General features: G+C 40.5%; 1 protein-coding gene across 2 annotated transcripts in view; it reads right to left on the minus strand.

Annotated features, from left to right (window-relative positions):
• The window catches only part of Akap10 (A-kinase anchoring protein 10), a 58,461-nt gene extending 37,128 nt beyond the window's left edge, over window positions 1-21,333 (minus strand). Inside the window, exons 1-5 of one of the 2 annotated variants that reach the window (XM_021177654.2) lie at window positions 21,065-21,333; window positions 13,745-13,792; window positions 7,163-7,345; window positions 6,109-6,666; window positions 889-987 (exon numbers count right to left, since the gene is read on the minus strand). In XM_021177654.2, coding sequence (XP_021033313.1) covers window positions 889-987; window positions 6,109-6,666; window positions 7,163-7,345; window positions 13,745-13,792; window positions 21,065-21,152 — 976 coding nt within the window. In that variant the 5' untranslated portion in view covers window positions 21,153-21,333. Of the gene's footprint in view, window positions 1-888; window positions 988-6,108; window positions 6,667-7,162; window positions 7,346-13,744; window positions 13,793-14,302; window positions 15,101-21,064 lie in introns of those variants that run through there. The other variant, XM_021177655.2, reaches the window with a different exon arrangement.
• Window positions 21,334-27,798: the final 6,465 nt, after the last annotated feature.

Consider the following 27,798-nt stretch of genomic DNA (forward strand, 5'->3'; position numbering starts at 1 on the left):
GCCTGCCTCTGCCTCCCGAGTGCTGGGATTAAAGGCGTGCGCCACGACGCCCGGCTTTTTTTTTTTGTTTTTTTTTGTTTTTTTTTTTGGTCAATAAAATGTTATTTTTGCTATTAGTGGTCCCACTCCAAGATTCTGAGTCAACATGCAAGAGAGAAGTGAGCTAAAATCAGATAAAAGTACCTTGAGAGGTTAAAGATTGGTACTGCAGTTAAGAGCACTTACTGCTCTTGCAGATGACCTAGGTTTAGTTCCCAGCATCCACACAGAGGCTCACAATTGCCTGTCACTCCAGTTCCAGGGATCAAATGCCCTCTTCTGACTTTTGTGGGCTCCTGCATGCACATGGTACACACACACACACACACACACACACACACACACACACACACACCCCACAATCTCATAATCTCTTTGGACCTGAGGGATGGTCCAGAAGTTAGGAGCACTTGTTGCTCTGGCAGAGGACATGGGTTCAGTATGTAGCACTCACATGACCACACTCAACTGCTCTAGTTCTCGGAGCCTGATGCTCTCTTCTGGCTTCTATGAGCTCTTGCACTCATGTCATACACATCAATTCATACACGCACACACACACACATCACACACACATAAAAATAGTGTATTTCTTTTTGGCTGGGTGTGGGGCACATGCCTTTTGTCCCAAAATTCAGGAGACAGAGGCAGATGGATCCCTACAAGGCCAGTCCTCTGTTCATAGAGTTACAGGCCAGCCAGGACTATATAGTGAGACCCTGTCTGAAAAAAAAAAAAAAGAGAGAGAGAGAGAAAAACAAAAAAACTTCAATAATAATGGTGATTAAAGATAAAAAAAAAATCTCCTAGTAAGCAAACTCATCAGTTCTTCTCCCCATTACTACTCACCAATGATGTCGTTTCTCATGGCTTCTGTAATTGGTATTGGCTTAGCAGCATCTGGAGATATATATTTGGTAAAAGTATTCACTGCATCTTGTTCTATACCTAAAAGAGAAGAAGACGACACCTTCAAAGCCAAAATGCAATTTGGATCACTGAAGTGGACTGTGTTCTAACAACAGGGTGCTGTTTGCTGTGTAGTGCTATTTTGGGACAACTTCCACTGTAAAGTTGTCCTTTCAGTGTGTGGTTCACAGTACAGAAAAACCTAGGTCAATTATTTTTTCCAGTGTCTGGATAAGATTCTTACTTGTGATGATCTCTTTTTGTGTCTCTTTTCCAGAGTCTCAGATTGAACTATCTGCATATAACCATTGAAGCTCAAAAATCTTTATAAATCTACATTTATAAATAACATTTGAGATATTTAAATACAGAGTTAAGAACCATATACCAAACCCCATGAAACTAATGCCAAAACGGATCATCTCTTCCACAGTTTGTTACTACCAAGTACTTGCTAGCAAGATGAAAGCAAATCATTTGCTTCACAGTGATTGAACGTTGGTATTGGCTGAACAGCTCTAGAAAGTCACCCATTTATTTTAGATTCTCCAGTTCAGGGGAGTATACATTTTTAAAGTATATCTTCAAGAATCTCTGAATTTCCTCAGTGTCTGTTGTAATGTCTCCCTTTTAATCTCTAATTTTATTAATTTGGATTCATATTTCTCTCTCTCTCTCTCTCTCTCTCTCTCTCTCTCTCTCTCTCTCTCTCTCTCTCTCTCTCCTGGTTAACTTGGCTAAAGATGTGTCAATCTTTTTAAAGAGCCAACTCTGTTCCATTGATTCTTTGTTTCTGACTTCAGCTCTAACTTTGGTCGTGAGCATCAGCCTTCTCTCCAGCTCTTAGCTCTGATTTAGTCTCTTCCAGTCTGCTTGTTTGGGCTATTAATGGCTCTTGTTTTTCTAAGGCCTTCCCATGCACCATTAAAGTGATAGTATCTCCCAGTACTTTTCCATAGGCACATGATGCTCTGAGCCTTCCTCTTAGCACTGACTTCATTGTGCCTCCTAGATGTTGGTATGCTGTGTTTTATTTTTGGCAGTTCAATTGTAGGAATTTAAAGACTTTCTTCTTAGTTTCTCCTCTCATTCTACTGTGACTCAGTGTACTTCCTATCATTTCTATTGTTGATATTCAGCTTATTCCATGGGGAATTAGGATGCGATTTCAATTTTCTTATATTTGTTGACACCTGCTCTGTGTCCTACTATATGATCTATTTTTGAGAAAGCTCCACAGGCTGCTTGGAAGAACACGTACTCTATGGGTGGAATGTTTTATAGATCTGCAAGAAACATCCTACATGTCCACTAACTGCTGAACAAACAATGAAAATGTGGGGCATCTACATAAGGGAATGTTATTCGGCTATTAAGAAAAGTGAATTTTGCAGGTAAATGGATGGAGGAGGAAATGAACAATCTCCATGAGGTAAACCAGACCAAGAAAGACAAAGAGCACATGCATACTTTCTCTCATTTATGGTTGTTAGCTCTGATTCTTCGGAGTCGTGGGGGAGGGGTGAGAAAAAACACACTGTTATAAGGGATTAAAAAGGAATAATGGTAACAGGAAGAGTTAAATTGGTGTGAATAGGGAGGGTAGGGCAGAAAAGGAAATAGTGAAGGATATGTTCCACCAAAGACCTTTTGAAAAAAATAACATGGAAAACTACTACCATAGAAGCTTCCTAAAACTATACACATTAAGAATTAAAATTGAGCTACTCTAATGAGGTAACAATGTCCCTACAAGGCAACACCACGGACTAACAAAAAGCCCAGTACCAGGAATTAGCTATTTCTTTTGGAGTTGTTGGCAAGTTAGGTCTCACAGACTCTCCCAAACATCAAAGGTTTTTGCCTTCATTAAGCTCTAGGTTACCTTCAAAAATTGACAGTAAGATGCTTTTCCTGAAGACACCATATATTCAAGTCATAGAACATGTAGATACCAAACTAATACCAACTTGAAACTTCATCCCCACTGTTTAGCCTTTTACAAGTGATGGAAGGGACTATGCACACTACTGAGGAGAAAAGTAATTACCAATCTCATCTAGCTATGAATATGAACCCCATGAGCTGCAATAACGAATGGCTTAGCAATACATGCCCACTGGTGTACTAGTGTCAGGCCAATGCTGGTGTAACCAACCACTCTCAGATTGGATTTAAGGCCCACTCTACAATATGAAACCCATACCTGGCACCATTATTAGGCCAAGAACCTATGGCTAGACATGTATAGATAGGCCCTACAGGTAAGCTTACTATGATTCTGCTACTACATGGATACAGTAACTGAGTTCTAATGACTTACTGATATATCCATAAACTGATGTATCTTTCAATCTTCATCAAAGATTCATAACTCAAAACAAACAAAAAACAAAAATAAATAAATAAGTAAATGGAGCCTGTAAGATGGCTCAGCAGGGACCATATAGTGGCATTTGTTCTCTGATCTTCCTGGTATGCGAGCACCTTTACATATACACAAACACAAATGAATGAATGTGATGTGACTTTAAAAAGAAAAGGAATAGGAAAATTCCTTAAAATAGCCTGTACTGTTTTTAAAAGATGTACCTTTTAGGGTCCATGATATGCCAGAAACTGGAAAAGAGAACTTTCTTTCAGGAATTAGGGAGATCTTTAAGCACTAAGTTACTGGATTTAGTGTTTTAACAAATAGCTTTTAAAATACTCCAGGGGATTACTTTTCCCAAGAACCCAGGTTTGATTCCCAGAATCCACATGGCAGCTTACAAAACTAGCTGCGACTTCCACTTCTAGGAGAGCCTCTGGCCTCTGATGGCACTGCACATAGTGATACATAGGCATACTTGAGGCAAAACACCCTCTCCCCAAAACAATAAAATATCTGAATCCTTAAGATCTTGTTTTTCACCTCAAAACTGATCTTCAACCAACCACAACAAAACTCAAATAGTGACTCCATGAAACCATACAAATAAAAATACCCAGAACTTTACAATTTCTTTTAACTAAGATATAAGGGTGTTGTTGTTTGTTTCTGAAAATGACATAGCTCAGGACTAGTTAAGAGCACTTGTACCTATGTGTGGTTGAGAGCCTGCCTTCAATCCTCAGTATCACTGTAGCTCACAATCATCCATAATCTCCCACGGGAGACCCAATAGGCACACATGTGCTGCACATACATGTATGAAGGCAAAACATTCGTCCATATAAAATAAAAAAAATTTAAAAGTAAAATAAATCTAAAAAAAATTTTTACAAAAGTGATAGATTTCAGATCACTAAATTTTAAGAACAAAGACTTAAAATTACTTCGGGGCATATAAAGCAATTTAAAATTAATTAAAATATAAAAGATGAAAACTTAAGTCATAAAAAATTCTTCAGATAGTTTTTTTTTTTCCTTGGTTTTTCGAGACACCGTTTCTCTGTATAGCCCTGGCTGTCCTGGAACTCACTTTGTAGACCAGGCTGGCCTTGAACTCAGAAATCCGCCTGCCTCTGCCTCCTGTGCTGGGATCAAAGGCGTGCGCTACCACGCCCGGCCAGATGTTTTATAAATTGGATAAGAACTTCCCCGAGTGGCTAGCCAGTGACTACTTCATTTATTACTACATCTTGAAACTGAAGTGTATAGTAAACACTCAGGAATAAACTTGCCACAATTACTTTCTGAAAGGTTGACTTTACCAAATGAAGTAACCAATTTTTTTTCTATTATTTTAAATAATTAAATTATTTTAAATTTAATTTAAATTATTAAATATTTTAAATATTAAACAACTAAATTAAATTGCTCTTATGAACAAAGACAAAACCCAAGAACACCTGAGGTCTTGCTGGGTAGTGGTGGTATACACCTTTAAATTCCAGCACTCAGGAAGCAGAGGCAAGCAGATCTGAGTTTGAGACCAGCTTGGTTCACAGAGGAGTTCCAAGACAGACAAGATGACAGAGATAACCTGTCTCAAAAACCCTAAACCAACCAAACAAAAAGTCTGAGGTCTTAGGGCTAGAAAAACGGGTAAGTAGTTAGGAGCCCTGGCTGCTTTTCCAAACCTGGTTCAATTCCAGCACCCACAGGAGGCTCACAACTATCTGTAACTCACACATGTATATAGCAAAACATATTCCACACCAAGTTCCTGAATCTCAAGATTTACAATGAATCAGAACCACTAGAACTATAGATGGGAATATCAGACAACTATGTTTAATAGATTTAAGAAGATAAAGATAGTATCTTTTCTAGAGTGAAGAAACAAGAAACTACAAGGGGAAAAAAAGAAAGAAAGAAAAAAAGACATTCCAAGAAAGAATTCAGGGGACAGCAATATCAAACTGCTTGACCCACAAGCCTGATTCCCGGAGTCTACTGTGGAAGGAGAGAAAACCTGAGACTCTCTTCTGACTTCTGCACGCACAAGGGCACGCGCATGCCCACAATCACACATTTACACACAGAGTAAAATAAAATCTTACAAAAACTTAGGAACTTTCCAAGAAATGACAAACTGAAATTGATTCATTGGCAAACCAGACCTATCTTTAGAGATTCCAGAAGCTACACGCATTTGAAGCAAGCAAAGCCTTTAAGAACTAGAACAGAGCAATAATTACAAAAATTAGAGTGTGGTACAATTTCTGAACTAACAAAATAGGAAAGAAAGATGTGCTGTTTTCAAAATGCCTGTGTTTAATTCTAGCTCCTCACTCACTAGACAACCTAAAGAAGCAACTTTCTAAACCAGTTTTCTCAAAGGTAAACAGAATATTAATACTTGTTTAACACAGCTGTCATGACAAATGAAATCCAAATATATACTTAGTACAGAACTCAATAAATGATATCTAATGGCAACCTAAAAAAATAAAATGAAAAACAAAATAACCTACGAGGTGCAGTTAGATAGTACCGAGGACCGAGGCCTGGAGACTATCCCCTTGGTCAACAGCTTCCCTTCCAAACATACAAAAGAGCAGCACACTGCCCTGCCGCTCTGGTCAGCCGGTTACACACTGCAACAACACCACCCAAGCTCTCCTTCCTGCTCCCTTTTCACACCCTGACTCACTCAACCCTCCAAATCCTCCTAGATGTGTAAACCAGGGGGACCACCTACGGTTCTGACAGCGTTGGGAGACATCACTTACTTTTCATTAGTTTTTCTGACAGTTCTCTCAGTGGAGAAGAGCAACTGTTTCTACTGCCTACTGCAAGTCTGGAAGAGGAGTCTTGGGAGTCGGTGGGCATCTGATGACTTCCTGTTCTGGCCACTTCACGATGGAGAGAACGGGCACTGTGGCGTTCCTGGGAAAGCAGCAAGTGATTCTGAGGGTTCTGAGTTCCACCACTCAGGTCAGTTCCTTCTGATTGAGTCACAAGCAGTGGGGCTGAGCTAGAATCCCCCAACCTCCTGTCAAGAGACTCAGTTACAGAAGATTCTGGAGTTTCATGGTTTTTAGATGGAGAGACAGGCTCAGCCAGTGAACTCTGCTTCACTGTGTTTAGACTGTGTGCTCTTATTCGGGACCACGTTGTAGAGTGAAAACTTTCAGCCTCTAACCAAAATTTAACCAGGTGCTCCATTCTCCGAAGTTCCATAAACTGAAGGAAATATGGAAGGACAACAGTGTCACGCAAGACTTGTTCAAGGGTCTTTGAAAGACTGGATTTGGTCTCTTGAGTCTGATACTCCAGACAGGATCTACCTAAACAACAGAAGGAAATGAATCAGACATTCGGTAACAATTTTCTATGTACACACAGTCTACCAGCATTTCTAACAGGAGAATCAGTCAGCACTTCTAAACTGACTGCTGTCCAAAACAGGCCTCACTCATTTACACCATTTACAACGAGGACTGGCCATTGTCCTCAGCCCAACTTGATGCTCAAATTAGCAAACTCTGACTATATTTTAATGTTTAACTTGCTATTTTGCTTTGTATCTCATTGAGTACTACTGAGTTATCGTTGTGTGTGTGTGTGCAATCTTATTAAGTGTCAAATGCTTCTTTCCAGTACACTGCTCACTATTCTATTGGACTCGCATTTACATGACGACTATTTCATTACACTTGCAGTGTTTTGGGTTTTTTTTTAAATTTAATGTATCTTTTCAAAGTCTCCTCAATCACACAGTTCAGTATCCTACGATGGAATCTCACACTGATTAGGAGATAGCGAGAAGTAGCAGTCACTTACCTAGGTCTCCAAAATGAGCAGCCTCCATGTGGCTTGGCTGTTTCTTAAGCGTGGCTGTCCTGCTACTTGAAAAGGAGTCCATGTTGGCAGAAATGGCATTGATTGCAACATGACTTGGTCCTGCAGCCTCCAGCAAGGCATGATTTTTAGTGCTTTTTTGTGGGGAATGTACGGCTACTGAAGCTATACATTTTGAAAAAAAATATTTAAAGTTATACGCAATTTAAAAAAAAAGATTTATTTATTTATTATATATAAATACACTGTAGCTATCTTCAGACAGTCCAGAAGAGGGCATGAGATCTCATTACAGGTGGTTGTAAGTCACCATGTGGTTGCTGGGACTTGAACTCAGGACCTTGGAAGAGCAGTCAGTGCTCTTAACCACTGAGCCATCTCTCAAGCCCAAGTTATACACAATTTGATTACCTAAAACTTATGGGCGGGCTTTAAGAAAACTTTAAAAATTAAAAATTTTAACACTTAAGCAATATTCAAAAAATAGTTAAAGTGCTAAAGAGATAGCTTAGTGACTGCTTTTCTAAAACCCCCAGGTTCAAGCCCAGCACCCACATGAAAACTTGCACAAACCTGCAACTCCAGCTCCAGTGGTCTGGTGCCCTTTTCTGGCCTCTGTGGCGAATAGACACACACACATGATGCACAGACACACACATTACACACAGACATACAAGCAGACTGAACACCCATACACATTAAATAAATAAAATAAGCCAGGTCATTTGACACATGCCTTTAATCCCAGCAAGTGGGAGGCAGAGGCAGGCGACATTCCATGACTGCCAGAGCTTCACAGCCCCTGTCTCTAAATAATAATAGTTAGAAGATATCAAGCCTCAGCACAATGGAAGATACTCTATTATTTAGAACTTTTAAAAAATATTTATTTATTATTATATATAAGTACACTGTAGTTATCTTCAGACACCCCAGAAGAGGGGGTTAGATCTCATTACAGATGGTTGTGAGCCACCATATGGTTGCTGGGATTTGAACTCAGAACCTTCAGAAGAGCAGTCAGTGCTCTTAACCGCTGAGCCATCTCTCCAGCTCTATTTAGAACTCTTATACTACACCAAAATACAATTTAGAAAGACCGTTCTCTGAAAACTTTGATTAAAAGAACCAAAGTCAAGCTGAGTTTGGTGCTATACAACTGCAATCCCAGCAGGGAGCCAGGGAGCCAAGTCAGGTTCCAGGTTAGTCTGGGCAACAAGGCAGAGCCTGTCTCCTCAGAGTGAAGTATAAAAATTTAGAAAGCATTTTGCAATATGGACCTTTTCAATTTCTTAAACTGAAATTTAGAATAAAGTTATTGTGAGAAAAAAATGTAGAAAAAAGTTTACTACGATACTTTTCTTCTTTAATTGAGCAGCAAAGTTTGTCCATCTAATATAAGACACTGATGACTAAAGTTCAAAAGAATAAATACTCTTAGGTAGGGCATAGTGCTCCATCCATGCCTTTAACCCCCTAACTTAAAACTAAGTTATCTTTGCTTTTGTTTCATGTTAAATTGAAGGAAGTAAAACCATTTTAGCAAGTTTATAAACAAAAATAGTTTTGCTTTTTATCTGTCTAATGGTCTAATTATGTAGGCCAGGTTATCTTATCTTCAAACCCCAAAACCCCGAATCCTCCTGCTTCAGCCTCCAGAGTGTAAGGATTGCAAGGTGTGCCCTATCAGAGCCAGTTTTAGGTTTTAACAATTGTTTACTAGGGCGTGTGCACATGATGCGTGTGTATGAGTCTACACGCCACAGTGCATGCGTGGCGAGCAGAAGACAACTCTGCAGAGCTGGCTCTGTCCTCCACCTTTACGTAGGTTCAAACCCAGGGTCCCTAGGCTTGCATGGCAATCATGTTTAGCCACTGAACCATCTCACCGTCGCTGACTGTTTTTTTTTTATACAGATAATAGTTAGACTGAGAAATCTATGTGACTGTCTCCTTTCTAATTCTATCTTAGTTAGATGTCCATGATAACAAAAATGCTATGAATCCATTTGTTCAGTACTTCCTCTTAGAAGGTGAGAGGAAGTGATGCATCAGTTAGCCCTCACTGCTCTTGGAGAAGACCAGGGTTCCATCCCAGCACCCACAAGATGGCTCATAACCATCTGTAACCTCAGTGCCATGCCCTCTTCTGGCCTCTACATACACGGTGCACACATAGGCATGCAGGGAAAACACAAGGCTTTCCCCCTGCCCGCCTTCACTGCTCTACTAGAACTCATGCATCATATCCACAGGTTCCTTCCTCATAGTCTCCATGGTACTACACTCCCTAATTTTCCTTGAGTCTGTCCTTCTCATTCTAAAACCCATCTCTTAATTGTCCACTGTCAGAAATGGTCTCACTCACTGATTCCTCTTCCTAAGAATGTTCTCTAATGCTTTCTTCTCGAAAGTACATATATTCTCAAATATTCTCAAACCCTCAGTTATTACAGAGCAAAAGTTTTCAAACTAAGTTCTTCTCCCTACCCCAAATAAACGTAATAAAAATCAGATCTAATTAGATCTACAAATTCAATAAACGCAGAATAACTCAGAGCACATTATTGTTCCTTTGGCAACAGCTCCTAGAGAAAACCTCTCTGGAGCACCTGGAGAAGCCCTGGCCTGACTGCTGACCTGTCCTTTAGTCTGGGCTCTGCTCTGACATCTCTTCTTATTTATTGCTGGGGATTCCCTCTCTGGCTTTGCCACCTGAGGCCATATTTGTCCTAACATAAAAGTTATCTGCTCTTCTAAACCAATTCTTTCTAACTCCCCTGTCTGCTCAGATCTATCAGTCTATTAAGCTCAAGAGTATGGTCTTACTTTCTTTCATTCCCCCCCCCCCACTATATCTCAGTATCTTTTTCTTTTGTTTACTTTCCTATTTATTTTCAAGACTAAACTCTTTTTCTACAGTACAAAAGAATTTCTGGGTCTCCATCTTAGAATTCTTCCAAACTACCCTTTTGAAAAGACCATATAGCATCAATATCCTGCTCAAAGCCATACAGTGCCTCCCCATTTTCTCTGGGTCAACTTTCTTTTCTGTTTTTGAATTTTTTCATTTGTTTTTCTGTTTTGTTTTGTCTTTTGGTGTAACTCTTTTCAGCTTATTACATGAAGGAGTTACATTAGTATGAATTAAAAGTGGACCCCAAGAGGCTGGAGAGATGGCTCAGCGGTTAAGAGCACTAACTGCTCTTCCAGAGGTCCTGAGTTCAAATCCCAGCAACTACATGGTGGCTCACAACCACTCGTAATAAGATCTGATGCCCTCTTCTGGGGTATCTGAAGACAGCTACAGTGTATTTACATATAATAAATAAATAAACCTTAAAAAAAAGTGGACCCCCAAATGGATATACTACACAAGATGGGAGGGTTTTTGTTTTTGTTTTTAAATCGTGACAAAGGACAGAAGGGAAATTCTACTCATTGTAAGGAAATCCTCACTTAAGCTTCAGAGAGCCACGGCACTTAAAACCCATGAACCTTCAGGAAATAATCCTTAGCTAGTCCAATCTCTATGAGAAACTGGTATGTGTTCATTAGCTGAATTGCTTCTCCATATTCTGGATGCATAACTATAGTACAGTGGTAACAAAGGCAAGTTTCTTCTTAAATGTCTCTAGCTTCTTTTTATCATAATTATGAGCAATCCCTGGAAGTAAGGAACTTCCAGCCAGTTGAATTCTTACATGGATATGTAATGCTCAGTCACCTTTATTTGAAAGTTCTAGATAGCAGGCATCTGATACAATTCCTTCTCCTCAGTGGAAATGGCCTGCCAAAGGAGACAGCAGGAGAAGAGGGTGTGGGGGAGGGGTGGGGGCGGACAGACTGGGAGCATCAGGAATCTAAGGGGGTGGGGAGGAAGAGGCAGCTGAGTCGTTGGCAACTACCATAACTAGGGCCTCTTTTCTTTTCTGGTCTTTATGGCTCAGTACAACATCATTTCCATCTTTCTGTAAAATTTTCCCTTTACTTATTTGAAGGACCCTCTGATTTATATATATATATATATACACACACACACACACACGCACACACACACACACACACACACACACACACACATATATATATATATATATATATATATATATATATATATATATATTCAAAAGAATTTAAAGGCTGGCAAGGACAAAAACAAAAAACAAAAACCCAAACCAAATCAATTTTCTCTTTCATTCAAATCCTCTTCATTCTTTAGTGTTTATATCAGCTGTAACACTTCCATGAAGTAAGTATTCCCTAAAGTTTGCTCACCTCAGATTTCCTGGGCTCCTTGGCAATACTTCACTTCAGCTCACTATGTTAACATTAGGCAGCAATCTCTACCTAGAACACCCATGACAGTCCAGGCAATCTACTGCTTTGTCTATGGATTTTCACTTATGTTTAAGTCTTTCTGAACAATTCTTCAAGACTGGTATTTCCTTCATTTTAATGGTAGAGGCAAACACACAGAAAAGGTGACTACTCTGTCCTAGATCTATGAACTTGCAGAGAGTCATTTCAAAGAGTCATTCCAACCCAGGTCACTTAGAGTCACACCTCTGCTTAAAACCTCAGACCCTAGAATTACTATGTGTGAAACACACTGAAATGAATAACTCAAAAGCACTTCCCACAATATACCACAACTAAGCATGTAATTCCCTAGCTTGGTTCTGTGAGGCAAGCCAGAAAGGTAGCAAGTCATAAACCTTCCATCCGTGTCCCTCACGTCTGAGATCTAATCAATAACAAACTCAATGAATGTATCTGCTGGACTTCAATGCTGTCCTCGTCTCTTTATTCCCATCACTACTTTGAGCTGCCTGTAAAGTTATTTGGCAAATTTTCTTCTCTCCTGCCAGTCTATGAACTATATCCAATATGCAGTAACCAAGCTTCCGCAGTCTTATTACAGCTAACTTTTGAAGTGTTTAAAAGTTACAGCCAGCCTTTTAAATACCAAGAACTAAAAAGTGCTCTATAGATGGCGGCCACTTACTATGTCTGGTTCATTAGCAGGTGTGCATTTAAGTAGGTCCTGTTAATCAGACTATAACTTCACACTTAACCTTACATATGTCTATGTATGCATGTATGTACATGTCCATGCATGCAAACAGATACAGGCGCATCCCTAGCAGGGAATGTTTATGGAAATAAGAGAATAACCTCCAGGATCAGCTCTCTTCTGCCACGAGTAGTTCTGCCCACTGAATCTCAAGGGTCCTTCTTGAAGGGTTGGTTCTTGTAATGCTTCTGTTATTATCCTAAGATCAAGTCCTTACCTGCTAAGCAGAGACTATGTGATCTCACTAGCAGATTTCGAGCATGAAAATTATTTTACTTCATATATTATTTGGCAAATTATTATTTTTCAGACATAACTTATTTACTTGTTTTTTTCTGAGACATGGTCTCACTATATAGCCTGAGCTGTCTTAAAACTTGCTATATTGGCCAGGTTGGCCTCAAACTCAAAGAGATTTGCCTGCCTCTGTCTCCTGAGTGCTGTGATTAAAGGCATGCTTCATCTTACCCACCTAGTATGAGGTTTTTAAATCTCAATTTTAATTTAGAGAATTAGAAACTTACTGGGAAACAAAATGAAGCCAATCTCCTCACTATGCAAAATGAAGAATCTAAAGAAAGTTCCAAGACTTTCTTTCCAAAGTCCGGATACTTGTGTCAGCTCTGTGTGAAGACTACAGTTCTGACGGCCTAGGGTGCTAATCCTTTCCTTCTCCCAGGCAAGCCTCCACTTAGAACTTTCACCTTTAGTCACATCTGGCTTAAAGAAGGTAGTTTAAATGAATTCACTTTAAATTATCAATAATAAGTTTATAATAAGGCTGAAAGAGCATTTTTTCCTCTAATCTTACAGGTCTTATAAAAGTTATAAACTCTCTGGCTAATTGAGCAGACAGTAAACACTCGATGCTGGCCACATATCAGAAAACACTGGAAAAGAAAAGTCTAAATAGCAGTCTGCATATTTTTGCTATGTTAGATAATGAATTTTGTATGTACTGGCTATGGAAATAATTTTCCATTGTAAATTTTTATTCCAATCTCAGTATAATAGATATTAAATTTAAAAACCCAGCAGAGATTTAAAAAAAAAAAAAGCATAAATAAGAACAGTGTGTTAATGTCCACAATGTACTGGGAATAAGCTTCAATGAAGGCATTGGTCCTAAGTAATACAGTGAAAACTGTACTCATCCACATTTCTGAATAGATAGAAAACCAGCCTTGTAAATGGCATTCTCTCTAGCTGTCACAGCTCAGTGTCTGTTTTATTGAACAAAGCCAACTAATAACTGTTAGGGAACAATCAAATGTGTGATTTATAAAGAAAAACTGGTACACTTTATAGCAGCCAGCAAATACTCAGTAAAAGCATGTTAGAATATAATTAAAGAGAAAATAAATCACAATGATAAATAATAGTAATAATAATGATGGAGAATGATTTCTGTCATCGCAAAAGAAGATAAAGATTGGCCATTCATACCCACACATCCATCACAGTGAATACAAAGGAGAGTCACTCACCTTTAGTGGACTTGACATCTAAGGTCTTCTCTTGCTCTTTACCTTTCACTAGAACACAAAAGGGCATCATGACCAACTTATGCAGGGAAAGAGAGCCATTCTATATATTGTTAACATCAGAGACACTTGAATCTAATAGAATGAGTATTCTGAATTCTAGAACTATCAACTGTAGGTGCCCTGGGGATAGGTCAGTTCTTAGAAAAGAATTCTCTGAGAAAGTAACCTCTGAACAGCAATGGATCAAAACCTCTGGAATGGCTCTTGAAGAGCCAACCTTCAAAACATCTATATTCAAGTTCTGCCTCTTGCTACTTATCAGCAGTGCAATCATGGATAAGTTATTTAATTTCACTGAACGTTAATTTCCTTAAGTATTAAGTAGTAAAATCAGGTAATTTATAAAACTCACTTAGAGGGTTGCTGATGAAAAATGAAATACTTGCAAAAGGCATTTGAAATAAATTTAGGGTAAATTTTAATACCACAAGTCACCCACTATGCTGCCTACGAGCACAGTAAAGAAAAAGACTTCTTTGGTTATATATAGCATCTTACTTCTTTTGTACGCCCTCCCTAGCTTTGGGTACAAACATCCCAAACTTACAGTCTCAATTCCTAAGCCTAAGGCTAACAGGTTGTCTCTAAAGTGATTACATAATCTTTCCTTTATTACACAAAACAGTGAAAATTCTATAGCAGATAAGCTCACAACAGCAAGGAAGAAAGCTGCAAAGCTGCTCTAGGCAAGTGTGGATTCTATTATAAGACCTGACATGAGGTTATTTTTAATCTCCTTTACTTTCCTGGTGTTTTTGTCTTAAACATTAAATTTCCTTGAATTCACTGAATGGCTTATCAAAGTAAGAAATCTCAGAATGTGCCCATGTCTCCATGTTCTGAAATACTATTAATGCTGAAAAGCTAGTAGCAAAAAATAGCTGGCTCTCAAGTATCTCCCTAAAGTCAACCCATCAACAACCCAAATCCCCAGAGTGTGCTCAACTCGCCCTGCCCAGAAAAGTGCCCTTGCCTTCAGCAAATCTACTTCCAAGCATGTAGGCAACAACCTGAGAAAGATTAAGCGGCTGTTGTCACTAGGCACTGCTGTCAGGAATGCGTGACAGAGTGACCAGTATCTGACAGGAATCCTCTTGCCTTAGCCTTCCAAATGCTCAAATAGCAAGAATGTACCACCCACCACCCCACAGTGGTCTATGTCTCTTCTGATATAAGGAGATGGTGAAGCCTATGCTTTGGAGAGGATGAAATCTCTGGAGAAATTATCGTTTGTCATTTTAAATATTAAGATGTCATGATGGTCCTTATTTATATTTTCACATAGAACTAGACTATAAAAATTAAGCCTGACTTTTAAAAATGTTATTAATTTTTTTGAGACTGGGTTTCTCTGTGTAGCCCTGGCTGCCCTAAAACTCACTCTGTAGATCAGCCTGCTAGGATTAAAGGCATGTCCCACCAACCTTTAATCACCCTGATTGTTTTTTGTCTTATCATTTATTTTGAGGCGTGGGTCTGAGGTTGCAGTCTATTCTTGCTGTTGCTTGTGAGAACGTAAGCACAGGGGCAGGAAAGAGGCAGAGACCACTCACCCCCGACAGCCAGCAGGCAAGGCCAGTGCCATCCTTTAAAGTCATCTCTATAGTTTTAACTTCTAATTTTACACCTTCAGCTTTGCACCTCCTCTAAAACCAGACTGGTGCAGCTAACTGTTGGTCCACTTTTTATCTGACAGGTTTATTTAAATTATCTGAAATTTTAACTCCAAACGTGGTCCATGAAGACCTATCATCAGATTTCCGTATTTACTTTCTCGGGGTCAGACTTCAGTCCACCCTTCGACTTGTCTCTCTCACTCTGTATCCCTTCCGTCAGCAGGTCTGCTAAGGGCCATCCCAGAATACAACCTAAACTCAGCCACACGTCACCACTCGTGACAATCAACACAGGTTGAGACAGTCAGCTCTGATTAGGCTGGTGTCTAAGGAAGTCCTCTGAGATATTTCTTGAATTACAGCTGAGATGTCAAGAGGAAGCTGATTTTATGAAGATGGAGAACACAGTACTATGTTGTTATCACCTTGCTTATGAAGTAACTGGTTAAAACTATCTGGAAAAAATAATTCCACATCTCCTCTTATTCTTCATCTGTATCTATACATCTATAGCTACATTAAAGGTTCACACTTATTCTGAAAAAGGCCAGAATATAAAAATGTTTTAAAAATATGTATTTTATGCATATGAGTGTTCCATTTACATGTATGCTTTCGTGACGGAAGAGGGCATCACACCCCATTATAGATGGCTGTGAGCCACCATGTGGTTGCTGGGAATTGCACTCAGGACCTCTGGAAGAGTGGCCACTGCTCTTAACCTCTGAATCTTTGGGGTGGGAGAGATGGCTCAGGGTTAAGAGCACTGGCTACTCTTCCAGAAGACCCTGGTTTGATTTCTAGCACCCACATGGTGGCTAACAACTGACTGGAAGTCCAGTTATAGGTGATCAATGCTCTCTTTTAGCCTCCAAGGGCACAGCATTCACATAGTGCATGAACATACTACATTCAGGCAAAACATTCATACACTATTTTTTTAATCTCAAAGTTTTATTTTACTTGATATACTGTGTGTGTGAATATCAGTATACACATGTGGAGATTAGAATATAATGTGAGTCCTTTCTCCTTTCACTATGATGGGTCCCAGGGACTGAATTCAAGCTGTCAGACTTGCCTGACAAGCACTTTGACTTGCTGAGCCATTCGGCTAGTCCCACACTGTAACTACTTTAAGTTCTGCTGACCTCAAAGGTCTCTGTTTATACTATCAAAAGTACACATATGTCTGTGTTACAATAACACCTTGTTTCAAAAGCGGGTGGTGCAGCGCACTGCACTGTTGAGATGGCTTAGAGGTCAAGAGTATGGGCTGCTCTTCCAGAGGACCTGTCTACAGTTCCAGATGATCCAGCTTCCTCTTCTGACCTCCAAGGGCACCAGGCACACACACGGTACACATACATACATGTAAGCAAAACACTCATATACATATATAAATCTAAAAACAAAATAAAAAACTGGAGGACTCAGAGATTTGATGAATGGACTGTATCTTGTCTCTGAAATAGAGAAATAAATCCCAAGGACTAGAGAGATGGCTTAATCCTTAAAGTGCTTGCCATATAAACATGATTAACCTGAATTTGATCTTCAGAACACACAGTAAGTTGAGAACTCACTCCACAAAGTCAGCATCTAAGTCTTTTGAGATATGCTCTTTGTAATCAACTGTCATGAGTTTTGTCTTATTTTTTTGAAGTTTTGGATTCTTACATCCTTAGATCTCCTTACATGTCCAGTTACACCTGTACCCCATACACACAAATAAAAATCTCCAAGTAGAGAGGAACACTACATGAGAATTAAGATTTGAAATGATTTAGAGGGAAAAAAAAAACCTGTTCTTGGCGTAGAGAATTTAAGGTATTTAAGGGAAGAAGGCTAAAAAGATGACTCAGTAGTTAAGAGCACAACTCCTGCCTGTCCTGGGTTGCACACCTTTAATCCCAGCACTCCAGCAGAGGCAGCTGGGTCTCTTGAGTTCCAGGCTAGCTTGGGCTATAGAACAAGTTCCAGGGCAGCCTGGAGTACACAGAGAAACCTTGTTTCTAAAAAAGAAAAAAGAAAAAAAAAAAAAAAAAGAAAAAAAAGCACATATTATACTCCTGTATCAGATCCGAGTTTGGGTCTCACCACCCATGTAACTTTAGCTCCAGATCTGACACACTCTTCTAAACTCAGAATGCCTGCACACACACAAACATACACACTCTCTCTCTATCATACATTTTTAAAGAATTTTAAAAACTTATTTCTAGAAGGAAAGGGCTCTATCCTAAGTAAGTTTCTGAGTATCCTAGAGTGGGCTGAAATTACTGCCCGTTTGCTGCTCTTCTGAAGGTCCAGCAAATGAAGGCAGATCTTTGATGAGCCCCTGAAAGCTGTGAACACTGTACTGAAGAAGGCATTCTCCTTTCTTCTTGTTGTCTTCTGGGTTTCAGAGCCATGATCTATTCAGCTGGTTGGAAGCACTGTGCCAAGTGGCCAGGTGTGATAACTTATATTTTGGGAGCTATATTGGCTTCCCAGTGTGGAACTGTGTCTATCAATAACATTTCAAAAGAAAAGCTGGCAGCAGTTAAACCAAAAAACAAAAAACAAAAAAAACCAGCCAGGCGTGGTGGCGAACGCCTTTAATCCCAGCACTTGGGAGGCAGAGGAGGCAAATTTCTGAGTTCGAGGCCACTTTGGTCTACAGAGTGAGTTCCAGGACAGCCAGGGATACACAGAGAAACCCTGTCTCAAAGAAAAACAAACAAACAAACAAACAAAAAAAGAAAGAAAGAAAAAAGAAAAAAAAAAAAGAAATATAGGGAATTTAGTAGTTACAATAACTTCCAAGCACCCTACATGGTGGTTCACAACAATCTTTAAACTCTAGTTCTAGAGAATCAGATGCCCTCTTCTGGTTTCCTTGGGCAAAGGCACACACATAGTGTACATACATACACAAGCAACACACCCATACATATAAAATAAAACTCAAAAGGCAGTGCTAATTCCTATGGGACAGTTCCATATGAAAGTAGAATAAAATGACAGAGATCTAAGAGAAGCTATTCTTAAAGACAATGAGAATTCTGTCATTCCATCCATCCCAGGGTATGTAGACAGAAGAGACAGACAGGCCAGACTGTCACATTCCTGTAATCCCTGTACTCAAAAGACTGAGACAGGATTGCTGTACTTTTAAGGCTAGTAATGATTACATATCAAAATACTGATTTGAAAATTAAAAAAGACAAAACTCATGACAGTAGATTACAAAGTGCATATCTCAAAAGACTTAGATACAAAAGAAAAACTTAACACAATAGACAGGTAAACTGGGGAAACACTAAAGTAATCCTTACGATTATTTCCATTTTGTTGTGGTGTGTGAGTGTTTTGCCTACATCTATACATGTAGATGCCTAGTGCCAAGGAGGCCAGAGGAGAGTAGGGGATTCCCTGGAGTTACAGATGGTTCTAAGCTGCCATGAAGGTTCTGGGAACTAAACCCAGGTTCTGTGTAAGAACAACATAAGTTCTGAAGGGCTGAGCCATCTCCAGCCCTCTTTTCCTGATTTTAGATTTACCATTTTAAATGAAATGTGATAAACCTCTAACAAGAAGGAAAAATAAATTGAAGGATCTTTATGAGGCTGTTTTCAGAGGCTGGGTGTGGTAATACATGCCTATAATCCAAATACTAAATTAGAGGAAGAAGAACGTCCACAAGGTCCCCGATCTCAACAGGAAATGTTAAGGCCAGGACTACAAAGCCAGACTGTCTTGACTCCCAACCCCTCAAAAAGGTTGTTTCTAGCTTCTCTTGCCACATTCAATCTCCAGAACTCATCTGGAATAATCTTTTTACTCCTTAAGTACATTTATTTATCTTGTAGGAGTGGATGTACCACAGCACATGTGGAGGCCAGAGGACAACTTAATGGGAGTTACTCTTTCCCTCTGTCACTGTGGGTCCTGGGGCTCTAACTCTGATGGTTAGGCTGCACAGCAAGGGTCTTTATCTGCTGAGCATCTGGCTCTAGAATAAACTTTCTAAGCAAATAATCAGATCACCCTTTATTGTAAGGTCACCTCTCTTCAAAAGCTTTACAATATATTCTCTCTGCATGTGGAATAAAACTCTCAATAATGTGGTGTCTGCCTATCTGCCTCTCTATGCCTCAGCCACAGTGGCCACCTTGTCTTTCCTAAAGGGCACCAGCTCTTTATTCCTGGTACCTCCAGTGTCTTTCCTGACCTCTCTAAAGTTACATTCTACTACTGATCCTCTAGTTTTACGTTTCAAGGTTACATACTGAATTCTTCCTCTAACATCCAACCAAAATAGGTTTTTCTTCATAAATTAGTCTTTCACTACGCATCATTCAGTTTGTAAGTATATATACATTTTTTTTTGGCCTATTTATTGCCTGCCTACAGCATCAATGAGTTTCATAGGTACAGAGACTACGTCTATATGACTATTCCATGACATCCTAAGACAGTGTCTGGCAGACTGGACACTCGACAGTGTGTGTTAAATGGACAGAAGTCTGTTCAACTTGAATTAGTCCTATACTTAGAATGCATTCCCACCCCCCATAAAAAACAAGCACCGCAACACTGTCAATCTAGGTACAGTCAACAACTTCAGAGTTATTAAGACACTTTACTGATAAAGCTTCCTATTATTTACCAGTTTCATGCATCCCTCTCCTAGCATCAACAGACAGCTTCAGTCCTATAAGGCCGTTAGGAATCATCTGATTCTCAGCTGAAAAAAAAGTGGGTTAACCGGCTGTTTCGGGTTACAGAGTTTATGAAAAAGCTATCACGGGAATACAAGTCTGATTTAGTGTTATGTTTTTCCCAAAAAAAAAAAAAAAAAAAAAAGTCTGTCTGATACATCTCAGTAAGAATGAAGAGATACAACCACCTCCACCTAAAGAGACTTGATTGATCAATTTGTGTATGTATATTTAATGAAATACCATAACCCTTTCCAGGATCAAAATCACCTTGCCTCTACTTTAAAACTAAGTAAGCTTTTACAACTGGACATCAGAAATCTAAGTAGTTCATTTATAATAGCAGCAACGGTCTCAATAATTGGTAAAGTTGCTCAATCATCAAAAGCAGTAGTCTTCCGAATACGGAACTTCAGTAGTAAGAAATTTTATTTTAGGAATAACAGTGGGCCCCCTTCCGCTCTCCACCCCCGCCCCCAAAAGAGGAAACTAGAAAATAGCGCTAGTTGAAGAAATAACAGTTTCACGTGGTTTTAGGTATAACACCCCCCCCCCAATATTCGGAAAAGTCAAGACTTCCTATAAGTAAAGGGATTTCCTTGATCTTCATCCACAGTGCGCGCGTGGATCACACACACATATAAACCTCTGGAAACCAAACACACCAGGAAAAACCTTTTCTTTAGCCAACAGGTGTTAACTTCTATGGGTTTAAGCAGGTACTTTTGGCCCAAAGCGACAATGCCCCTCGACCTCGCTTGAGGAGGCCACCTTCTTCCCTGCGGAGTCCGGGGCAGCACACTGCACCGCGGGTGTCGGCGCCGAGGCCGAGCGGCTCATCGAGAGCCTCGCGGCCGCCCTGACAAAACCCTTGCAGGTTTGCTGCCCCTCCGCTGCCCGAGACCCGGCTCACCCCCCGCCGGCGACCCCTCGGCTACCTTTCCGCCGGAAGAAGGACATGGCGGGGCCCGGGTCGGGGCGGAGGGCGCGGGGGGAGTGTCGCGGGGAGGGCCCGGCTCCCCTCATTCAGCAGCTGGCCGGGACTTCCGGGGCCGCAGGAGCCGCTGCACTAGTCCGAAAACAGCCCCTTCTTCCGGGTGTGGGCGCTGCCGCCACCTCGGGATGCCCCGGCAGCTGCTGCCGCCATGTTATCAACAAGCCACCCGCTTAGAGTTCCGGTCTGTCCGCGCGCGGGGCTTCACGGGAGGCCCCGGCCCCGCCCCCTCCTGCGCACCTCCTCCCGCGGGGCCGGGGCGCGCGCCCGCTCAGCCCACGTGACCCGGCGTCCTCGAGTCCGCGAGCCCTTCCCCCTGGAGGCTTCGGATGACAGCACCTCTTTGCTGAACCTCCTCCTCTTCGGGAAGCCCGGGCCAGCACTGCCGCGCAGCCTTTTCGCGGAATCTTGCTAAATGCCGCAGGCTGCTTGGCAGCTTTACCCTGCCAGATCCCCGGGGGTTGCAGGCGAGTCTGCAGGACGAGGAGCTGCTCTTATGTAGCTCCCGAAGCTCCGTCCCTCAAAGTGACCTCAGGAAGGAAGGAGAGAAAGAGTGGTAGGCTCATTTTCAGATGAGATCCCTACAGATGCTCCAAACAGAAAGAGCCAGCAACATGAGCCTCAACAGGGGACTATTTCTTCCGTTCTTATTCGAAAGCCACCTTCCTATAAATCTTCTGGCTTCCTTAAAGCGTACCTACCTTTAGCGCCCTGGATGGATGGCCACTATAGCTACAACTACTGTCAAAAGCGAACCAGGAACTCGTGATGCACACAGTTGCCGATTTTTATGTTGGATCAGCGAAGTCTACATGAGACAGAAGGAAAAACAAGTGCAGAAGCGGCAACTTGCCTGATTATTCGGTGTGTTAAAACAGGAACTAAGTAAAGCCTGGAGTCTTAACCATATTATTAGAGCAGGTTAATAAGTTTGCTGGTTTTGTTTCCAAGCCTGTTTGCTAAATCATGAAAAAAAACATCATAACTATACTTATTTAAAACATCGTGCACAAATACCATCCAAACCCTCCAGGTTAGTCTTTAAACTTGCTCTTGCTATGGAGGAAACTAGGCACATTCCATTTGCCGAAGGTCATAGGTAACTAGAAGTGAAGCCCAGCTTTCAAGGTCACGCTGGGCAGGAACCGAAAAGGAGAGCAGGGCTGTGGTTGCCCCATGTGAGGTAATGGTGTGGAGGTCTGAGATGATTTGGAAATGAATATTACACCCTGGGCATGCCCCTCCCCTATTCCCACCCACTGCCCACCCTTGAACACCTTTTCTTGCCTAAGAATATTAAGGCAAGCCAGGGGAGGTGTTCTGGCGGTGAAAGCCTTTAACGCACTCGGAAGGCAGAAAGAAGCCAGTGGATCACTGAGTCCCAGGTCAGCTTGATTTACTTAGGGAATTTTAGGCCACGGTGAGACTACATCTTAAAAAGATAAAAACAAAACAAGGTGCTGAAAGGATGACTTAGCAATTAGGAACACAGACAACACTTGCAAAGGATCCACAGTTAGAGCATCTACTCTTCTTAGGGAGAATGGGTGATGCTTACATTATTCCTTTGCCTTTCCCTTCTGGAGTTCCAGTCTTGGCAGAGACTGTTTTGTATTTGTTAACTATTGGTTAGCTGATCAGGGCAGGAGGAACACCAGACAAATGAGTGAGAAAAATCCTTTGAATGAGCAAAAAGTCAATGGGGTTGAGGGGAGGGAGGGCTCTGGTTCCATTAGGATTTCTTGAATCCTTACTCATTCTCTCAGGCTAAATAAACATAGATCAGAGTTGAGGAAGTGTTTCAACTCAATTTCCAATGAGGTTGATTCTTTGAGCTCCTCCTACTAGAGATTCTGGAGTTGCTTTTATTCTCTGTAAGAAAAGATTGTTACAGTCCATTTACAGATAAGAAGAAAGCAATAGGCCCCCTAGCTGGTGGCTGGTGCAGGCTTGTCACAGAACTCTAAAAAAGTTACAAAGGGGGAGGGGTGCTATCTCAAGCCCCAAACTATTCATTAGATAAGGCTTTGTGTCCTAAAGCAATAACATGGGAAATTTGGGAAGGGGGCAAGTTCTAGCCAATAGAGACAAGGATAGGAATTAGAGGGAACTTAAAACCCCTCCAGATTGGGGGGACCTTAAAAATCACTGCCTTGTACCAAAGCATTGCACCAGAAATTTTTGACTTTTCTTTTTTCGGGCATCCCTTTCTGCAGAATTGTATATTTTAAAACTGCTTCGTTTTGTTAGTTCCTTGAATAAGTTATATTATTTGCACTACCTCTCAGACAGCTAGACACAGCAGCCAGCTAATCATGATCATTGTTTACGAAGAACTTGTGATGTACTCTCTATGTTCCTAGCACTTTACAATGAAGACTTCCCGTAGCCCTTCCCACATGCACCTCACCACCACCCCACAAGAAGCTCTGCCACCATCATGTCTTGTTTATAGAGGATGGTTTGGGTTTCTTTGTAATGACCTACGATCTCGATGGTAATAAAAGATAGAGAAAGGAAGGAAGAGAGGTTGTTGGTGAAGCTGTGACTCCCACTTCAGGAAGTCTTACTGTAGTTATAACCACTCCAGATAACTTGTACCTGCTTTGGAAGACCCCACTCTGGGCAAGATATTCTCAGAACTGTAGAACTCAAAAGAAGTAGGTGAGGACACCTGATACCCTGTCCTGGCCTCTGCACAAACACACACACACACAGACACACACACACACACAGAAGCATGTTTACCCCTAACATAGAGGTCCATTTGTAGGTGATCAAACAAATCAGTTAAAAATAAAGTTAAAGCTCAATGGTTGGATAAGTCCCAAGATATTTCTGTCAGCCCTTGCCCCGCTGTGTCACATGACAACAACAATTATGCACTCTTGCTTCTGAACACACAAAACACGGTGCACTTAGGAATCCGAGGGAGTACTTTCCCACATAGAACTCCACCAATAAATGATGCCTGAAACCCCTTAGATCAGAGTTAAGACTACTGGATATTATGAATTGCAGTGTTCTTTACTGTACTTATCAAGTTTCCTGATGCTATAGAAATACAATGTTTTCACTGTGGAAAACAAAGTGTTCAATATTTCCTACCATCATGCCACAGCATGGAAATATCAAAGTAGTGTATCTTTGGATTGTGTTGTGTTAGAACATCTGATTTTCAAATTTTCTGTTTGGTTTTCTAGCTTGAGTTTTATTAAAAAAAAAAAAAAGTCGTTAAACTTTGCTTGTGATAAAGCCAGAGAGATTCCCAAAAATTCTGAAATGGCCCCAAACATGCATAGTTTGTTGTACTATACCTTTAGGCAAAGCGGCAGTGTGGAAAGTAGCAATTACAAAATCAAAATATTCAATTCTGATAGACATTGATGATGTCTTTTGTCTTACAGTATTAAATATTTAGCCAAGATTTAATTCTTTGTGTAAAAACAAACAAGCATACCCGTCTTGTATGTGTGCCAATTTGCTTTCATTTTAAATAAATGGTAAAATTCTACTTCTGTCAAATAATTGTTTTCAAATAGATTTCTCTGTGGTTTGTTATCAGTAAACGTTTTATATGCTTATTTTATATTCCTACATATTTAGGATTGTGCAAACATTCTTGGGCAAAATGTTTCTTGATTAAGTTTGATCGTTCATTTGATTGGACCAGACAATGGCCAGGGGATTAGTAGATTACACCTCAGGGCGTGTCCACGAGAGTGCTTCCAGAGACACAGTATGACAGCTTTACTTAACAGGTTACTCCTTGATGGAATTGTCATTTTATGGATTTCTTTTAGTGGTAGTAAAAAGGAGGAGGTAAGGTGTTAGAGGAAGTAGGTCCCTGAGGTCCTCTCTTTGGGGCTATCTCTGGCCTGGCTTCCTACATGCTCATGTTTGCTGCCTGTTTGCCATTGAAGAAGCTCTCCCACATACCTGCTGTTCTGTGCAAGGATGTGAGGCAAAGAAAACATGAAAACACAAGCTAAAAAACAACTAAATTCTCCTCCCTTAAGTTGTTCTAGGCAATGCTTTGGTTACAATGACACCAAAGTGGCAACAACAACAACAAAAAAAGTGTTTCTTGTTGTGGTATGGCTCAGCCCCTGCACACACCCAAGAGCTTTCTGTTAACAAGAGCTAAATACGGGTGTCAAAGATAGGTCAAGAATCAGAGCAAGCAACCAGTTGGCAGGGAATGAACATGAGGAAGCCCAGGAGAGAGAGAGGAGGGTCTTTGACTTGAAGGGTAGTTAAGACAGCATGGAGAAGTTGAAGAAGGAGAAGGAGTAGGACCTTTGTCCTTCTGGGACTGCGGTGGAGTAGGAAGGTCAGCTGGGTGCTTCCTCTGTCTCTCTGAGCAAGTAGGCTTTCACCACAATGTCTGGTTTCTGAGTTGTCATTTGGTAAATTGAACATTTGAGATTTTTTTTTTTTTTAAACAATGTGGCACTCCAACTTGTGGCATGGCCCCATGGGAGAGAATCTCTCTATCACTCCAGCTGCAGACAAACTGAGAAGTGTCAGACTTGGTAAGTCACCTGGGAAGTCCTTTAGGAGGGAGCTAAGGATAAGCAGCGCCATACTACAGAATGGTTTCCATCCACCCTGTGTGAAGCAGATATTAAATTCATGGGCAACTCAGAACAGAAATATCCCCCAAGACTGGAAAGATTTGGCAACACCAATGTCAGAAGCTGGTCCTCAGTTACAATGGCAAACGTGGTGGAAAGAGGAAGCTGGGCCATAGAATAAGGAAATCGGGCTAGAGGCATTGATATTTCCCCAAAATCAGTTGTTAGGTGAGGGTTAATAATGCTGACTTCAAAGGCAGCTTGAATTTGAGGACCACACCTTGGTGCTATGTCTTTTAGCAGTTTTAAATGTTTGGGATAGTTGAAGAATCAGGAAAGAGGTCTGTGTCATTTACTAAAACTATATAAGCCCCAAAAGAAGTCCTCAATAATTTTTTGCAAATATTGACTCCAACTGTAAATAGCATCAGATTCAGAAATCAGAAAAATACTGACTGAATCTTTGACCTTGCAAGTGGTATTTCATAATGCAAATGGATGATGAGACTTTTAAAGGCAAGGTCTTTAAAGGCAAGGTCACTACCAACATAGGAATGGATTAGAGATACGGCTGATTTTGGCTTTCACATTTATGATGTGAATCTGATAGAAGTAATTTCTAAAAATCTTAACAAAAAACAACATGGCACATGTTTTAATTGTAGTAAGCAAGGTCATTTGAAAATGAATTGTAGGCAAGGTGTTCCTAGAAATAATGATTTTTGTCCTGGAAATAATCCAAAAAGAAGGCCTCAGACTTCTGAAGTATGCAGAAGATGTGACAAAGGCAGGCATTGGACAAATGAATGTAGATCAAACAAAAAGGGAGATATGGGAATAATATACAAATATTAGAAAAAAGGGTAGATTATTGAATCTACTCTTGCAGATTTTTATTTGATGCAAGATTAAGGTTATTCTGGGCAGTGGTGGCGCACGCCTTTAGTCCCAGCACTTGGGAGGCAGAAGCAGGAGGATTTCTGAGTTCGAGGCCAGCCTGGTCTACAAAGTGAGTTCCAGGACAGCCAGGGCTATACAGAGAAACCCTGTCTCGAAAAAAAAAAAAATGAAGGTTATATTTGGTTACTACATACTCCTCTTAAGATACTGTGTCTATATAATACTTAAAAGTGCAATGTGGAGTTCTAGTCCTTTTGAAAGCTACTATTACAAATTGTTTAGGGTGATTAGGAAATCCAATTTAATGCTCAGTCAAACTTGTGGTTTTTGTTAGGTACTAGTTTAGTTAATCACAGATGTTTTCTAAGTTAATCAGATAGTAAATAGCTAGAGGCAAGCAACATTTGCCTATTCAAATATTCTGAGATAGATGGTTTTCAAAAACATCAGCAATCTATAGAGTGTGGCATGTAAATGTGTTTTATTAATGTAAGACTTTTTTGACAATGAGACAAGTCTATTCCTGGCAGCACCCCCATTCTACTTCAAAGAAGATGGTGAGCATTGAAGAATCTCCTTATGGAGTTTGCTTCAAATATGGCAAGCTGCCAATGGGCAAGAAACTGCCCTTGCTTCAGCTGCTGACAGTGTGCTGTCCAAACTGTGGGCAATCAGGACACAAAGAAAATCCATTGATGAACTCTGCCAGGACAAAGTAGAGAAGACCTTCATAATTCCTGCTCCACAGAAAAATATGTCAGATATTCTGGGACAGAAGGCCAGAGAGATAGATGCTCCAATGTTGGAGAGGAATCTTGAGTGACTGTCCATGAGGCCAGCAGTGTCTGTCATTTTTATAGTTTTGGAAGCTGCTTGCTCTGCAATTCTTGTTTCTTCAGATAATATTTATTATTCTCAGCTCTGATGAAGTTGAAGACTAGATAGTTATAGTCTCACACTTAAGCATAAGTTGTTTAGGATTTAAGAAAATGTTTTAAGGTCTAAAAAGATGGTTTTAAGCCAGGCATGGTGGCACACACCTTTAATCCCAGCACTCGGGAGGCAGAGGCAGGCGGATTTCTGAGTTCGAGGCCAGTCTGGTCTACAGAGTGAGTTCCAGGACAGCCAGGGCTATACAGAGAAACCCTGTCTCAAAAAACCAAAAAAAAATGGTTTTAGGTTGATAAATGCAAGTTATGAT

This window comes from Mus caroli, chromosome 11, assembly GCF_900094665.2.
Source record: "Mus caroli chromosome 11, CAROLI_EIJ_v1.1, whole genome shotgun sequence".
In the NCBI taxonomy this organism is placed as follows: domain Eukaryota; kingdom Metazoa; phylum Chordata; class Mammalia; order Rodentia; family Muridae; genus Mus; species Mus caroli.